Raw genomic sequence first — 13,931 nt, 5'->3', positions numbered from 1 at the left:
ATGTGAAGTTACTTTTAAGATAACAGTGCTTCTAAATGTTTACCAGTTCACTGCATGAACAATAGGTGGCCACATTAAGCAATGAAAGAGCTGCAATATTTCGTCAGGATTTTGAGGGGGGCCTGCTGTGCACATGTAGCAGGGTGATATTAAGCCCATTCACTTGAACTCTCTAACTAATATTCTCACCAGATTCCATCAAGTCTAGCAACTTTGACATCGATGATATGAACACATAAATTAGGAGCATGAATAAGCCATTCAGCCTCTCGGATCTGCTCCAGCCTGCAAGGACATCACGGGTAATCTCATCTCTGCATTCCCACCTATCCCTGGTAATTTTCCTTGTATATTTAAGACCGCGGTCTTAAATATTCAATGCTTCGGCTTAAACTGGCATCAGAGGGAGATGATGCTGCAACTGTAGAAAAACACAGGGTATATTAAACCCCTTGATGAAGGGCTCAAGCCTGAAACGTCAGTTATGTATCTTTATCATATAAAGTACATTGATTGACCTGCTGAGTTTCTCCAGCTGTTTTCACTTTACATGAAAACCAACAGTTGTCTCACTACTGGCCCCTAGTGGACTCTGTGGATATTGCTCATTAAACAGGAAGGTTTAACTTGTCCGTGAACTACTCTTTGCAGATGATGCCGCTTTAGTTGCCCATTCAGAGCCAGCTCTTCAGCGCTTGACGTCCTGCTTTGCGGAAACTGCCAAAATGTTTGGCCTGGAAGTCAGCCTGAAGAAAACTGAGGTCCTCCATCAGCCAGCTCCCCACCATGACTACCAGCCCCCCCACATCTCTATCGGGCACACAAAACTCAAAACGGTCAACCAGTTTACCTATCTCGGCTGCACCATTTCATCAGATGCAAGGATCGACAATGAGATAGACAACAGACTCGCCAAGGCAAATAGCGCCTTTGGAAGACTACACAAAAGAGTCTGGAAAAACAACCAACTGAAAAACCTCACAAAGATAAGCGTATACAGAGCCGTTGTCATACCCACACTCCTGTTCGGCTCCGAATCATGGGTCCTCTACCGGCACCACCTACGGCTCCTAGAACGCTTCCACCAGCGTTGTCTCCGCTCCATCCTCAACATCCATTGGAGCGCTTACACCCCTAACGTCGAAGTACTCGAGATGGCAGAGGTCGACAGCATCGAGTCCACGCTGCTGAAGATCCAGCTGCGCTGGATGGGTCACGTCTCCAGAATGGAGGACCATCGCCTTCCCAAGATCGTGTTATATGGCGAGCTCTCCACTGGCCACCGTGACAGAGGTGCACCAAAGAAAAGGTACAAGGACTGCCTAAAGAAATCTCTTGGTGCCTGCCACATTGACCACCGCCAGTGGGCTGATAACGCCTCAAACCGTGCATCTTGGTGCCTCACAGTTTGGCGGGCAGCAACCTCCTTTGAAGAAGACCGCAGAGCCCACCTCACTGACAAAAGGCAAAGGAGGAAAAACCCAACACCCAACCCCAACCAACCAATTTTCCCTTGCAACCGCTGCAATCGTGTCTGCCTGTCCTGCATCGGACTTGTCAGCCACAAACGAGCCTGCAGCTGACGTGGACTTTTTACCCCCTCCATAAATCTTCGTCCGCGAAGCCAAGCCAAAGAAGAAACAGGAAGGTTAATACAGCACAGTAACAGGCAATTTCAGCCCAATGCCATCCAATTTACACCCCATTAACCTACACCAGTGGTTCTCAACCTTTTTCTTCCCACTCACATCCCACTTTAAGCAATCCCTATGCCATCGATGCTCTGTGATTAGTAAGGGATTCCTTGAGTGGGAAGGGAAGGTTCAGAATCATTGCTCTGGACCCAATTGTTACTGAAATATTTTGCTTGAGAAAATTTGTCATTGACCCATTTCCTTTGGAGTTCTGAAACCATGCACATAATGAGTCAATGAGATATGATTAAAACGGTGGTTTTCAAATTTTTTCTTTCCACCCACATCCCACCTTAAGCAATCCCTTATTAATTACAGAGCACCAATGGTACAGGGAATACTTAAAGTGGTATGTGAGTGGAAAGAAAAAGATTTAGAACCACTAACCTACACTCTCTGTACATTTCGAACAGTGGGGAAACTGGAGCCCCACACAGACACAAGAACATACAAACTCCAGTGGGATTCAAACCCCAATCCTGAACGCTGGCGCTGTAAAGGCATTGCACTCATCACTACGCTGAACCGTGCTCACCAAACTGAATTTTACATCAGCTCCTTTCCAGCTTTATAACCAATGCGGCCACTAGCTCTTAAATCCAAAAGGCTTTAATTTTTTTCTTACAAATCTATAATCAATCACTCTTTGAAGGTCATATGAGTGCAATGGGAGGTACCTTGAAGAAGGGCTCAGAACCAAAATGGTGGCTATATATCTTTACCTCCCATGGATGCTGCAAAACCTGTTGAGTCCCTCCAGTATTTGTGTGCTTTTATGAGAGGGAGGTCTTATGGATGTTACACTGGAGGCCAATTCTAGCCACACTATCCTGTCAGCCACACCTCTGGGAGGCTTCATCTTGGACGATAACCAAACGTGATTCCTCCATAATAACTTTACCTACCAATATCTCCATACATCAAGCCGCTAAACGGGAGATTGCAGGCTCAGTGTTCTGCTTTAATTAGACTCCATTGTGGTTCGTCTGGATACTTCTTTTCCCAAAACTGTGTATGGAAAGGTCGAAGAAGGACTAAGAAGCCCTGCACTTTTGGAAAGGTAGGAGTAATTACTGCCAGTGTGAAAATTACTATTGCCACCCCTCGCTCTTACCCCCTATTCACCAGTGGTTAATTCAGGGCAGGTGCTTTAGATATGAATTTTTTTTTAATTTTTAAATTTAATTTTTTTCATTTTAAAATTTAGACATATTTACAGGCCATTTCGGCCCAAGAGTCTGTGCCACCCAATTAACCTACAACCCCAGGTATGTTTTGAACAGTGGGAGGAAACTGGAGCCCCTGAGGAAAACCCACGCAAACACGGGGACAACGTACAGACTCCTGATAGACAGCGCAGGACTCAAACCCCAATCCCGATCGCTGGCAGTGAAACGGTGTTGTGCTAACCGCTACGTTAACCGTGCTGCTTTATCTAATTAAAGGCCATGAAGAGCAGCCTTGTACAATTTTCAAATTTATTGCTAGAATATATAGACAGCATCACATACAACCCTGAGATTCATTTTGCTGCGGGCCAGGCAGAATTTCTACTTATCCGCTGTGCAAAAAATAGAATGTACTCAAGGAAAGATGCATATAGAAGTGAGAAATGTAAACAAAGAAAAGTGAACACAAGCTGTGCAATACAGGAAATAAATATACAGTAATAAATAATGTGCAAAGTAAGAGCCCTTAAACGAGTCCCTGATTGAGTCTGATGGTGGAGGGGGAGCAGCTGTTCCTGACCATGGTGGTGCGAGTCTTGAGGCACCTATACCTCTTTCCTGATGGCAGCAGCAAGAACAGAGAGAGTGCTGGGAGGTGTGGATCCTTGATGATTGCTGCTGCTCTCCAACGGCAGCATTCCCTGTATATGTTTTTGAGGGTGGGGAGAGGTTTGCCTACGAAGTCCTGAGTTGCGTCCACTACCTTTCGGAGGGCTTTTCGCTCAGGGGTATTGGTGCTGCCATGCCAGGCCGTGATGCAACCAGTCAGTTCCCTTTCCACCCCACATCTGTAAAGGTTTGCCAAGGTTTCTGATGACATGCCAAATGTCCACAAACTCCTGAGAAAGTGCTAAAGTGCTTTCTTAGCGATGACCCAATTAGTGTGTAGTGTCCAGGAAAGCTCTTTGAGATAGCGACTCCCAGAAATTTCCCTCCACCTCTGATCCCAATAATCCCCTAACAATGTCTCCTCCTCATTGACAATCAATACAGCGCACCTCAAGGATGTGTGCTTAGCCCACTGCTCTAATCTCTTTACACCCATAACTGTGTGGCCAGGCACAATTCAAATGCCATCTTCAAATTTGCTGATGACACCATGGTGATCAGCAGAATCACAGATGGCAATGAGGAATCGTGCTGGAGTGAGATAGATCAGCTTGCATTCAATGTTAGCAAAACTAAGAAACTGACTTTGGACTTCAGAAGGGGAAACCAGGAGAACACAAACCAGTCTTCATCAAGGGGTCAGCAGTGGGAAGGGGTAAAGAACTTCAAATTCCTGGGTGTCAACATCTGTGAAGATCTATCGTGGGGCCTCCATGCCAATGTAATCACGGATCAGGCTCGCCAGCGGCTGTACTTCGTTAGGAATTTGAGGAGATTTAGTATATCACCAAAGACTCTTGCAAATTTCTACAGGTGTACCGTGGAGAGCATTCTGACTAGTTGCCTCACTGTCTGGTATAGTGGTGCCAATGCACAGCACAGGGAAAGGCTACAGAGTTGTGAATTCAGCCTGTGCCACCATGGGCATCAATCTCCACTCCCTCGAGGACATCTACAAGAGGTGGTGTCTCAAGAAAGCAGCTTCTCTCCTCAAGGACCCCCACCACCCAGGCCATGCCCTCTTCACTCTGCTACCATCGGGAAGGAGGTACAGGAGTCTGAAAACAAACACCCAATGTTACAAAAACAGCTTCTTCCCCTCCACCATCAGATTTCTGAATGGACAATGAATATCAGACATGGCCTCACCATATAACCATTTACGGAGCAGAAACAGGCCATGTCAGCCTTTCAAGTCTACACCGGTTCACTAGAACAACTCCACTAGTTCAAACCTCCCGTTCTCCGCCAATAACCCTCCAACCCCCTCACCTTCATGTACATATCCCGCTGCAAAAGGATTCACTCTGCAGGCCTCAGCCAGCTCTCGGGTCTCTCTTCCTGGAGTCCCATCCAATTTCAGGCCGATGGGGAAGCCGAAAGTCCGAGTACTCGGAAAAAATGTTTCTTACAGAAAATGAGTCTCCAGACCACAGTCGGTGAAGATTGGTCTGAACTTCTCCTCAATTTCCATCAGTAGTGGAGCACCACAGGACCTTGTCCTTAACCCGGGACTCTTAACCCTGTCCGGGGGCTCCAGGGCCCAGCAGGAGGGGCAGAAGAAAGCTCGCCTGCACCGTCAGCATATTCCCAGCCAGTCTGCACAGTGCAGTCCAGTCCAATCTGCACAGCGTGGTCCCAGTCCAGTCTGTACAGCGTGGTCCCAGGCAGCCCAGTCTGCACAGCATGGTCCCAGCCAGTCACCTCTTCTCTTCTTTTGTATTAATTTATTTTTTTTTAAATATAATTTATAGCAATTTTTGCCCCTGTAATGCCACAAAACAACAAATTTGTGACACATTCATGGCAATAAATTCTGATTCTGATCACTGGGCTGTACATCTCTGGTTTTCCCCTCCAAAAGTCCACAATCAGCTCCTTGGTTTTGGTGTAATTTGTAACTAGGTGGGACTGTGTTAGTGTGGCCATTCCAAAAAGAGGACATGGTCATAGTTTACCATATTTATTGCATTTGTTGTTTTTGCAATACTGTTTAAATCTTATTTAAAAATTTTTTTTTTGAAAAATACACACACAAATATATGCTTAAACACATGTATAAATAAATAAAATGAATAAAAATTAAAAAAAAACAGATAGATAGATAAATACACACGCACTACCAGTTGCCCCAATAATTACAGAGACAAAGACTGAGGGGAATGATAGGCTTTATTACACAAGAGATTGCTAGCCCAGGTCAAAGCTAGGGAAAATGAGGAGAGGAAGAGGGGACTCGACCTTTATGGCCTGGGTCACATGGGAGGAGACCAGGGAGAAGCCTAGGAGAGGTTGTCATCAGGAGGGAGGGAGGGCCAGCCTGTACATACAACCATATCCTTACACACACACACACATACTCTATATAAACGCTCCACACACACTAAACACTCCACGCACCCGCCCACCGCGCACGCCCCCCGCGCGCACACACTCTATGTACACTTTACCCGCCCTCTCCATGCACACGCATCCTCCCACACCCACCCCCCTCCACACCCACACACCCCCCACACCCACACACCCACCCTCCACCTTCCAAACCCTCCACACACCCACCCTCCCCACCCTCCACACCCACACTCCCCACCCTCTACATGCACACACTCTAAACGCACACCCCTCCCCGCATGCACCTCCTCCATATATACCCGCGCGCACCCCCTCCATATACACACACACACATTCAATATATATATATCTATACACACACACACACACACACACACACACACACACAGGGTAACCTATGATCATGTCCTCCTTTTGGAATGGCCACCCTGGTTTGGGCACATCACCCTGTTCATTAGTCTTCTTTGGCTTGGCTTCGCGGACGAAGATTTATGGAGGGGTAAATGTCCACGTCAGCTGCAGGCTCGTTTGTGGCTGACAAGTCCGATGAGGGACAGGCAGACACGGTTGCAGCGGTTGCAGGAGAAAATTGGTTGGTTGGGGTTGGGTGTTGGGTTTTTCCTCCTTTGTCTTTTGTCAGTGAGGTGGGCTCTGCGGACTTCTTCAAAGGAGGTTGCTGCCCGCCGAACTGTGAGGCGCCAAGATGCACGGTTTGAGGCGATATCAGCCCACTGATATCAATGTGGCAGGCACCAAGAGATTTCTTTAGGCAGTCCTTGTATCTCTTCTTTGGTGCACCTCTGTCACGGTGGCCAGTGGAGAGCTCGCCATATAACATGATCTTGGGAAGGCGATGGTCTTCCATTCTGGAGACGTGACCTACCCAGCGCAGTTGGATCTTCAGCAGCGTGGATTCGATGCTGTCGGCCTCTGCCATCTCGAGTACTTCGATGTTAGGGATGAAGTCGCTCCAATGAATGTTGAGGATGGAGCGGAGATAACGCTGGTGGAAGTGTTCTAGGAGCCGTAGGTGATGCCGGTAGAGGACCCATGATTCGGAGCCGAACAGGAGTGTGGGTATAACAACAGCTCTGTATACTCTAATCTTTGTGAGGTTTTTCAGTTGGTTGTTTTCCAGACTCTTTTGTGTAGTCTTCCAAAGGCGCTATTTGCTTTGGCGAGTCTGTTGTCTATCTCGTTGTCGATCCTTGCATCCGATGAAATGGTGCAGCCGAGATAGGTAAACTGGTTGACCGTTTTGAGTTTTATGTGCCCGATGGAGATGTTGGGGGGGCTGGTAGTCATGGTGGGGAGCTGGCTGATGGAGGACCTCAGTTTTCTTCAGGCTGACTTCCAGGCCAAACATTTTGGCAGTTTTCACAAAACAGGACGTCAAGCGCTGAAGAGCTGGCTCTGAATGGGCAACTAAAGCGGCATCATCTGCAAAGAGTAGTTCACGGACAAGTTGCTCTTGTGTCTTGGTGTGAGCTTGCAGGCGCCTCAGATTGAAGAGACTGCCATCCGTGCGGTACCAGATGTAAACAGCGTCTTCATTGTTGAGGTCTTTCATGGCTTTGTTCAGCATCATGCTGAAGAAGATTGAAAAGAGGGTAGGTGCGAGAACGCAGCCTTGCTTCACGCCATTGTTAATGGCGAAGGGTTCAGAGAGCTCATTGTTGTTAGTGTTGCCGAGAATGTTCTCCCAGAATCACAGTGCGGCTTTCGCGCAAACAGAGGAACTACTGACATGGTCTTTGCCCTCAGACAGCTCCAAGAAAAGTGCAGAGAACAAAACAAAGGACTCTACACCACCTTTGTTGACCTCACCAAAGCCTTCGACACCGTGAGCAGGAAAGGGCTTTGGCAAATACTAGAGTGCCTCGGATGCCCCCCAAAGTTCCTCAACATAGTTATCCAACTGCACCCTGTTCATTACCAGCTGCACAACACACAATAGATCAGTAATAACTTCCAACAGCTTGAGACTTGCTTTCTCATTTTCAGCAATTGCCAAGCAATCTTCCTCGTCCAAGAACTGATGGTGGATGAATTCTAGCCCTACTCCACAAAATACCCTTAGGAATGTTTTACCACTGTCCTTCTGTTATCGTTTGGTTGAAATTCAGTCCCAAATACCAGTCAATGACCTGGATTTTTAGCTTGAACTGACAAACATCAAATTAGAAGTAGCTTGCAGTTAAATTGTGTGTGGACACAAATTGTTGAAAATCCACTATAAATTTGATTGCCTTAATCCACTGTTTAAGCAGGGTTATCCTTAGCCTTACCTATTAGTTCTTCGTGGATATGATTTACTGAAAATAATCTCGCTGTAGGGCAACTTCTTAAATTTATCTCTGCCCACTGCCACATAGCATCCCCCATTTTCAAGTTCCGAGCCATCGTTGATGGACCTACCATCCAACGTGTGAAGCCTAGAAGAAATTAAGCGAATTTCTTAAGTGCAAGCAGAAGATTATCACATTGAAATAAAATTAGCAAGGGTCATAATATAAACCACATGTTTTGATCATATCCTTCATGAAGGGCTCAGGCCCAAAAGGTCAGTCATTTATCTTTATCATTGCTATATTAAGTACATTGTTTGACCTGCTGAGTTCCTCAGTCATTGTGTTTTTACTACAATCATAGCGTCTGCAGATTTCTGTGTTTCAACCTCTTCATAGTTTGGCTCAACATACAATGAAGTAAATAATAGTGACACCTTTGTTACAATGAGCATTGGAATTAAGGATACAAACAAGCCTGTGCAATGAGACCATAACAGTGAGGAACAGAATTAGGCCATTCAGCCCATCGGGTCTGCAATGTCATTCAAATCATAGCTGATTTCTCTGAAAGAAATCTTTACAGGCATACTGTGGATATCATTCTGGCTGCTTGCATCACTGCCTGGTATGGAGGTACCAACGCTCAGGACAGGGAAAAAAAAACTCCAGAGGGTTGCGACATCACCGGCACCAGACTTCACTCCATCGAGGACATCAACATGAGGCGGCGGTATCTTAAGAAAGCAGTCTCTATCCTCAAGGACCCCCACCACCCAGGCCACGCCCTCTTCACTCCACTACCATCGGAAAAAGGTACAAGAGCCCAAAGACAAGCACTCAGTGGCACAAGGACAGCTTCGTCCCCATTGCTATCAGATTCCTGAATGACACTGCCTTATTTTGACTTTCTGGGCACTATTTTTATTTATTATGATAAAGTGTTTTATATGAACGTTTCCACTGTGATGCTGCCACATAACAAACAAAAAGCCTCATCTCTGTTCTAATGGGACGACCTTTTATTCTAAGGCTGTGCCAGACTGTCCATTTACTGGATACATCCTTTCTACCTCCACTCCGTCCATCCCTTTCAATGTTTCCATGATATCCCCCCACATCCTTCCAAACTCCAGCAAGCATAGGCCCATATGATAATCTTCTCATCCCTGGGATCATTCTTGTCAACCTCCTCTGGACCCTCTCCTACGCCAGCATATCCTTAGAAACGGAGCCCAAAACCTCTCCAAATGTGGTCTGACCAACACCGGGTAAAGCCTCTGCATTACATCTTTGGTCTTTATATTCAATATTCTCGCCATGAAAGTTGTCATTGCATTTGCCTTCCTTACTGCCAAATCAACTTTCCGGGAATCCTCCACTTTCTGGATCCTCTCCCCATTTAAAAATATAGTCTACTTTTTTAATCTAGGCAAAGGACATGTCCATATACTTGTCAGTGCTGTTTTCCATCTGCCACTTCTTTGCCCATTCTTCCAAACTATCCAAGTCCCTCTGAAGACTCCTTACTTCCCCACCCCTCCACCTATCTTCGTATCATCTGCAGCTCAGCCACAAAGCCATCAATTCTGTGTCATTTACATACGATGTGAAATCAACCCCGACCACTGGTCAGCGCGAACCGGCCAATAAAAGGTCCCCATTATTCCCATGCTTTGCCTTCTGCCAGTCAGACAAACTTCTCTCCATGTCAGTACCTTTCCCGTAATACCATGTGCTCTTATCTTGTTTAGCAGCCTCATGTGCAACACCTTGTCAAAGGCCTCCTGAAAATCCAAGAAAACAACATCCACAGTCTCTCCTTTGTCCTTCATAGTTTGGACTTCTACTCATTCAGCTGACTAACAGTGCTGGCACGGAAATTTGGTAACTTCCTGGTGATGCTGCTGTGCTCCTGTTCGGAGGACACACTGCCTGCCGATCAAGGTCAAAGACTCACCCCAAGCCATCAAGGTGACCCTTTCAATTGGCCCATTTAAATCACCAGGTGCAGTCCAGGCAGCCTGCCCAGACTCAGCCTGACCTTCACCCAATTAGCCCAGGTGAATCACATGAGCTGACCCCTGCACTTGGCTTCGAGCCATTGGCCACAGCAGCAAACGGGGTCCTGCCTGTCCCAAGTGATTGACCACCCCCCCCACCCCCCGCCACCACAGTACTGGCTGCAGAATTATAAAGGACCATGTGCCCCTTTGTTCTGCCTCTTTGGACTCCTCGTGGCACGTAAGTAGCACCTCTCACACTGGGTGGGGGAGAGTCTTGAGGACAGGTAGCAAGAGCCGTGTCCGTACCGGTCAAGGGGTGGGGGCATGTAATATCACCTTGATCCTGACTGTTGAATGAGCATGTTCATGTAATTTCCCTAGTCCTCTGTTGGTTCCTCCCTCATTATCTGAAGTCTATATTTACTCCCTGCATATTGTGTGTGTGTGTGTGTGTGTGTGTGTGTGTGTGTGTGTGTGTGTGTGCGCGTGTGTGTGCGCATGCGCGTGCGTCTATATCGAGGTTTATGATCAGGAATTGATTAAAATGCACATATGAAACAAATCACTCGGGCTTTCAAGAAGGTAACAATTTTAGACACTGCAATATCTTTCCACCAAGATCTCTAATATTTTCTTTACATGTTATTACAAATGTGGTTAGAGTATTTACTGAGCATAAGCTTATTATTAACTGGGAAAGCAGTTTATATGCAGTTTTATAACTGAAGCTTTAGTATGGCAATACTGTATATCAATATATTGGTTTGCACTGTCTTCAGATTTTTTTAGGTTTTTTCTAAGGTTCATGCCTCTGAGTGAACGTAAGAGCATAAGAACTAGGGGCAGGAGTCGGCCATCCGGCCCGTCGACCCTTCTCCGCCATTCAATGAAATCATGGCTGATCTGATCATTGACTCAACTCCACCTACCTGCCTTTCCCCCATTTTCCTTAATTCCTTTTCTATGCAAAAAAATCTATCTAATTGAACCTTAAATATGTTTAATGAAATCGCCTCAACTGTTTCCCTGGGTAGAGAATTCTACTTTCTGGGAAAAATAGTTTTTCCTCATCTCTGTCTTAAATCTATTCCCCTGAATCTTGAGGCTGTGTTCCCTAGTTCTAGTTGAAAATTGAAAACAATTTTCCTGCCTCTATTTTACCTCTCCCTTTCATAATTTTATACAAGATCTCCTCTCATTCTTCTGAATTTGAGTGAGTATAATCCCAAGCAATTTAATCTCTCCTCGTAGATCAACTCCCTCATCTCCAGGATCAACCTGGTGAACCTCCTCTGGGCTGCAGGTGTGGCCTCACCAGAACCTTGTACCATGACCTCCCTGCTCTTGAATTCAATTCATCTATTAGTCAGAAGGTTGTGAAGACACACAGGCCCTTCAACCCACCACGTTTGTGGCAACAGTTATGCTAATCCCAACATTCATCTCATTTTTGTTTAATTCTTCCCGCCTGCTCATCAAGTTTCTCCAGATTCTTCCATTCACCTGCACACTTGTGGTCATGCAAATTAACCTCGCAATCCTCAGGAAGCGGTGGGGAGCTGGAGCGCATGCTGAAACACACATGATCACAGGAAGCACGTGCAAACTCCAGCTAGAAGCTGAGGTCAGGGTTAAACCCAGGATTCTGGTGTTGTGAAGCAGTAGCCTCCCATTGAACAAGGACTCAATATTGAAATAGAACTTCCGAATGTGTGGCAACTTTCTTCTCAGCCAGTCTCCTCATCTTCTAATCTTTCTTCTCTCTCACTCATAACGAAGCTTGGCTTTTTATTCCTTTTCCCTCTCTTTCCTGGTGACTGTGACTTTCTCAAACTTCCAGCCAGATATAGACACAGCAAGACAGCCAAGAGGACCACACTGCGACCATCGTGTAGGAGGTACAGCAGCCTGAAGACATACGCCCAATGGTACAAAGACAGCATCTTCCCCTCCACTGTCAGGTTTCATGAACCAATGGACACCACCTCACGTTTTCTTTGCAGGTACACCCCGACTTATGATCGTAATTGGGATCGAAGGACCAGTCATATCTCGGAATGGATGCAAGTCGGAGTTTAGTTCGTGCATGTGGAGTACCAAAGTCTCAAAGCAAACTTTTTAAATCCAATCTTTTTTTCAATCGGAGATTTGACGATAACAACTTAAAGCTTCCTGAATTTGTCGATCAGCCTTGGCAAATCTTTCCACATTCCGGTCCATGCTTACCTTGTTAGTCGGGGTCCCAGGGTCTGTAGGCTGGGCATAGCCATCTTGATTCCTGTACGCATGCATGAGCCTTTGGTCAGCTCAAGCGCGGAGGGTTCACGTATTGGAACTCTGTTGGTTTATGCGCGAGAGTTAAGCGCCCTAATGAATTTGCACCCTTAACTCTCACGCATGCGCCAACTGCACACCAAAACACAAACGCACCACGCAGGCGCCAACCAAAGACTCTCGCACACGCACAAGAATCAAGATGGCCACACCCAGTTTACAGACGCTGGGATGCTGACAAATGAGGTAAATATGCACATTTTGACTCTTACCTGCCCTGTATTCCTGTTATAGTTAAATGCAACATAAATCATGTAAATTTTATACTTTTTTAAAATTGCAGTCATATGTGCAGATGGATGTAAGTCACATAGGTCACAAGTTGAAGAGTACCTGTATTTTGCACCAGTTATTTTTTTAATCTTATATTTACAGAATTGTAATTTATAGTCATTTTTGCACCTTGTTCTGCACAACACTGCTGCCCCAAAACAACAAAAAAATTCATGATAGTAAACCGGATTCTAATGCTGCCACTCTCCATAACCTGTGGTACCCTAACTATTCAGATACCTGCCTTAAATGCACCCAATGACCTGGCCTCCACAACCACCTGTGGTAACAAATTCCAGAGGTTCATCACTCTCTGGCTAAAGAAGTTCCTCGGCTTGTTTGTTTTAAATGGGCGCCCTTCAATCCTGACGTTGTGCCCTCTTGACCGAGACTCCCCCACCACAGGAAACAACGTTGCCACATCTCCTCTGTCCAGGCCTTTCAGCATTTGAAATGCTTTCTATGAGGTCCCAGCGCATTCTTCTGAAAGCTAAGGAGTAAAATCCAAGTCACCTGCAAACCTCTTCAGATCATGCTCCCTAATGGGTCTCATTAAAAATCGTAAATAAAACTGATCCTCAGGAATGCTACGGCAAACTTCCTCAGTATAATACTCAGCAGGTCAGACAGTGCTGTGAATATAAGACTTCAGGCCAATGAACCTGAGCTTTCATCACCTGAGATTGCCCACATCCATAGATGGCTTCCAGTACACGCTGCCTTAATCATCCTCTGGCGCTCGCTGAGCATGACGTTCATCTTCTTCCTCCTCCTGCCAGAGACCCTCAGACAAGGAATGAGCTTCCCCTGTTGGTCAGGTTGCAACAGGTGCAGCTGATGACCTGAAAGTGCGAAACGTGCTTGAGCTTAAGTGCGGGGAAACTCACAGAATCTCCACCGTGCTCCTAGGGGCGCTGTGGATTTCACAGATGTGCCATGAATGGAAGATGGAAACGTGTCAAAGCCAAGGGAAGGACCGTATCCCCAAGATCCAACGAGTGAAACACAGAAGTCTGCAGATGCTGTCATTGTAGTAAAATCAGGCCAAAATGCTGGAGGAATCAGCCGGTCAATGCTGCCCCCAGAATATAGTAGACCATGAATTTCATGAAATAAATGATTCTTGTGAGATCTGTGAGTATCTGA

General features: G+C 46.1%; 1 protein-coding gene across 3 annotated transcripts in view; it reads right to left on the bottom strand.

The window, feature by feature from the left end:
* The window catches only part of LOC138747980 (doublecortin domain-containing protein 2-like), a 162,805-nt gene that overhangs the window by 86,026 nt on the left and 62,848 nt on the right, over positions 1 to 13,931 (bottom strand). For 2 of the 3 annotated variants that reach the window (XM_069907657.1, XM_069907677.1), the window contains one exon: positions 8,173 to 8,319. The exons of the other annotated variant lie outside the window; for it this stretch is intronic. In XM_069907657.1, coding sequence (XP_069763758.1) covers positions 8,173 to 8,319 — 147 coding nt within the window. The remainder of the gene's footprint in view (positions 1 to 8,172; positions 8,320 to 13,931) is intronic. 3 annotated transcript variants of the gene reach the window in all.

Source organism: Narcine bancroftii, chromosome 1 (assembly GCF_036971445.1).
Source record: "Narcine bancroftii isolate sNarBan1 chromosome 1, sNarBan1.hap1, whole genome shotgun sequence".
Classification (NCBI taxonomy): domain Eukaryota; kingdom Metazoa; phylum Chordata; class Chondrichthyes; order Torpediniformes; family Narcinidae; genus Narcine; species Narcine bancroftii.
The sequence above is the reverse complement of the archived record's forward strand: the minus strand, read 5'-3'. Positions and strand labels throughout refer to the sequence as shown.